Source organism: Trachymyrmex cornetzi, unplaced genomic scaffold (genome assembly GCF_001594075.2).
Source record: "Trachymyrmex cornetzi isolate Tcor2-1 unplaced genomic scaffold, Tcor1.1 scaffold113, whole genome shotgun sequence".
In the NCBI taxonomy this organism is placed as follows: Eukaryota; Metazoa; Arthropoda; class Insecta; order Hymenoptera; family Formicidae; genus Trachymyrmex; species Trachymyrmex cornetzi.
The window spans coordinates 104,366-108,608 of NW_017295687.1; the positions used below are offsets into that span (position 1 = coordinate 104,366).

General features: G+C 38.5%; 1 protein-coding gene across 1 annotated transcript in view; it reads left to right on the top strand.

The window, feature by feature from the left end:
- Positions 1-4,082, top strand: part of LOC108764273 (uncharacterized) — a 12,890-nt gene extending 8,808 nt beyond the window's left edge. The window contains exon 2 of the mRNA XM_018512423.1: positions 3,930-4,082. Within this exon, the coding sequence (XP_018367925.1) occupies positions 3,930-4,082 (153 nt within the window). The remainder of the gene's footprint in view (positions 1-3,929) is intronic.
- Positions 4,083-4,243: the final 161 nt, after the last annotated feature.

The following is a 4,243-nucleotide window of genomic DNA, read 5'->3' on the forward strand; positions in this document are numbered from 1 at the left end:
GAGACACTACCAGTGTCTCCAGATAAAATCCTAAAGTTCATTTTCGGTTTTTACTTTATATTTTTATGTCCTTAGCTTTGCGGTACTTTTGCTCGATATACTGTTGTTCATAAAAAGTTTGAGAACACTTTTTATTGTCTAGTATCTCAAAATTAAGTAAAAAAGGTCTTTAAAATATTTTGAAAAAATATGTGTAAATCGAGAACATTATAGCGAATTTTGTTCTTTTCTTTACTTTTTCTCTAAACTTTGTGTGCTCCGCAGTGACAATCTAACAGAGTTGAGTACCTGTATGCGAATGCAACGCGAGCGCGAATGAATCGCGAGGACGGCACACGGATGGATCACCAAAAAACAGTTTGATCGCTAACTTTAGTTCTTGTAACAAAATAATTAAATTTATTGGTTTGATCTGACATGCACTTTGTACAAAAGAAAATATATAATGATATAAACTTAGTTTTAGGATTTACTCTGGTCGAATAAAAGATCGCGGCGCTTTCACGGCGGCTTAGCACTTCGAGAATTTTCTAGAAAGTTATTGCGTGGCGATTTTGCGGCGGTTTTTCACAAGGAATACTCTCTCTAAGGACTCCGAGCACAGACGGGAAGGGAACGGCAACAATAGCTCTATTTCTATATATCGCATACGCGGCACGGAGCGTTCTTTTTATTGTAGCGAATAGAGGTTTGCCAACAATTTTGTTTTTCGATTGATTTACCTCCCGTCATGTGCGGTGTAATAGCCATGCGCGGTAGCAAATCCGTAATTAGGATTGGAGGCCGCGCGTGACGTTTACTGCTACGCGATGGGCGCGCGTGCGCAATCGCGCAGTTTCTAGAACATTCGCGAATTCTGGAAGGTTCGGTACTCTTTTGCTATTATTGGTATCATGTTAATGCTAAGGTTGAACTTACGAAGACCTTTACTGCTCCTTTTATATACACAATTTAATACTGATTATTACTTCTTTACCGAGATCGAATTTTCTCTTTTAACTTTCTTTTCATGATCTCAAACGTACCATGCAATTAAAACGAGTCGATCTTCGAAACAACGACTCTGAAATTCTTCGTTTCAGACTGTTTATTCACCAGTCAGACTAATTAATTTCTTGAGGCGAGTGATACGGTTATGGCACGTTGACAGCCTTAAAACTTGATATTGGTACGTACGCCAAAAACTTCAACGTGCGAGGGAGTTGGAAATTTTGTCGCGAATGAAACAGAATTCTTCAAGCACGCGAACGCAAACAGAAATCATGTCACGAAAGGAGGTTCTTAGTTTACTTTCACACATATTGAGCAGTTCACGCGTGAAATATTCACTCACTTAAGCTACACAGTAATTTAGCGATTAAACGCTGATAATTGGTTTAATTCCATTAATGCCAAGAATCGAGAGCATAGAGGATCGATTAGATCGGTACGAAAACAAGGAATACAAGAGAACGTAAGAAAAAACTTGAAGAGAAAACAACCCATACTGATCGGCAGGGCTGTTTCAAAAGCTTGTTGCGTCCGGATACAGAATATTTCGTCGCACAGAGGAGCGAAACGTAGATTCCCAAACACAATCCGAAACAAAATTTTTTGTATTTTGTATATTTTATCATTAAAAATATTTAGTAAAAAATGGTCTTGCTTTTCATTTCTATATTAAAATCGACATTACGAAAAACCAATAAATACTTAAATAGAATTCATCAAAGTTCTCGTTCAAGCATTTTGTTGATTTGATCAAGATGCGCTATCTGATTCAGTTATAAGATAATTACGTAAATACATTTACATTGTAATTTAGATTTTGTTATCAGATTAGTATTACTACTATATATTAAATAATTTTTTTATATAGTTTATTAAAAATATTTAAACTAATAAAAAATAATAATAACGGCCGTAGGAGTCAACGCAGTTATTAGTGCGATTATTTTATATTTATTTGGTTTATTACATAAACTTTGATTTGATTTCGACGAGCGCAATACAATAGAAAATTGACGTTTCGAACTCCTCTTTTCATTCTCAGAAAGAATTATCCATAATAACAATTTCTTATTTTGCAATCAATTTCTTCAAGTCAGTTTCTTCAAGAATTCTCCATAATACAAGTTCTTATTCCGCAATCAATTTCTTCATGTAATGTGTGGGTTTCCCAACAGTTGGCAGACTACTGGAATCAACATAAGCGTCGCACTCCATTACATAAATAAAATACTTCGATAAAAAAAAATTTTCCGTAGCAGACAGTCATACTAATAAAATAATGATAACTTTCAAAAATATCCGTGCAATATACGTCTTGACACAACGGTTTCTAAGTGAAGACTGTCTCACTCAAACGCAACATCTTTATCTAACATATGCCAGCACTATCTATCGCAAAACCGCGCAACTACTGCTACATAGAATTTAAGTTCTATTGACAGTTCCAGTCTTCGCAAAGTATCTGTATACACGTATTTTACATTCGGTGACGATACTTTTTTTCTAGACTTTCAATCTTAGTTCTACAAACTCGGTATCGTTCGTTCCAGTAATGTGACGTCAGCTGCATGCTTATTTTTATGATATGGACTCTAAAACTCTTATATCAAGCAAATATATATCTGAGGTAACAGATGTACGAGCCAAAAGTAAGTGAATTTTTAACGAATTTTAAACTTTTTTTCGATTTTCTCATGAAATCCAGTGTAGTTGAGGTCCTGTTTGTGCGTACTTTAATTTAAGTAATAATACTTTTGCAATCTGTAAATCCAATTTAGAGATTTTTCACCAAGTAGAAATGTGGTAAAACAGGAGACTTTAGCATATCCTTAAGGAGATGCTAAACCAATTACCAAACTCGATCAAGGTTGTTAGTACAGACTTTTTTAATTCCAAATTCGATAATAGTGGTGACATCTTTGATTCAGTTTTTACATTATATAATATTGTTACGTCCAACCCTGATTATTTGAAGAGAGAGAGAAGGAAGGAAGATGGAGAGGGTATGGAAGGACGGTTGACTCAATCTCACAGGTATACGCATGGAAGCGTACAGTCGTGAGTCGTTAGCACCCTTTTAAGTCCCAGAATGTGGGTCAACGTCCTGAAGGGACGCTATGACACCTGTTCCGATGGACAGTGCGAACGTCGGTCCTACTTTTTAGGTCAAGGAACTTAATCCTTTTGACCCGGGACTGGACCTTGTGCGATCTTAGGCGTTATAGGGAACGGGATACGAGTGAGGCGATTTAAAAATTAAATGCGACTTTATGAGAGAAAACTAAAAACTTACTTTTATTCGTGAAAATTAAACTAATTTACATAACTAACTTAGGTTTTATTACAATAGCTTTAATATTCGTGAATGAACGTGTATGCATCTTTTATTTTTACAAGATTTGAGTGCATGTGTGTGTGTGTGTGTGTGTGTGTGTGTGTGTGTGTGTGTGTGTGTGTGTGTGTGTGTGTGTGCGTGCGTGCGTGCGTGCGTGCGTGCGTGCGTGGAAGGGGAAATGATTATCGAGTATTAGTTGCGAGGAAGATAGTCCATGGGCAGGCTGGGACGAGATGCTTCAGTTGGACGAGGAGAGGGGAGGAATTCCCAGGGACATAGACAGTGATTATTCTATCCCCTTGGAGGAGGACGAAAATAGTTGGAACATCCGATCCCAATCGATGGATTGGGGATCGGGGTGGATAGGAGGGGGAATTGGGAGTCGATCAAAGGAAAGAGGGGGAGTTGGGAGTTGATCAAAGGAAAGAAGGGGAGTTGGGAGTTGATCAAAAGGAGAAGAGAATCTTTTCTCTCTCTCTCTCTCTCAATTAGGGGAGGAGAGTAGTCCAAGATCTCTTGGACTTCAGGATCAAGAGGAGGGAGAATGGTCAAGTCAAGGGGTTGTGCGTCTGTGAGTGTAAGTGAGTAAGAAACTGGTGTGTAGGTTATTGTGGTGTCAGGCAGTGGTGTCGGTACTCGGGGAGGTGCGGTTTCGGCTGGTTGCGGCGTTATTATTACTGTGGGACGGTCGCAGCCTTGTTCTAGCGGCGTTCGATTGTCCAACGCCGGACGATTTCGCAAACTCCGCCGGGCATAGGGAGTTCGTCCTCGCTTGTTTTTACAAGAGTGGGACCGCACTATAATTAAGTTGGTGGTTAAAATATTTATCCCGATATATACAATATATATATATATGTGTGTGTATGCGTGTGTGTGGTCGCGTGCGCGCTGGTATGGAAGAAAAAAAGGGGGGGGGGG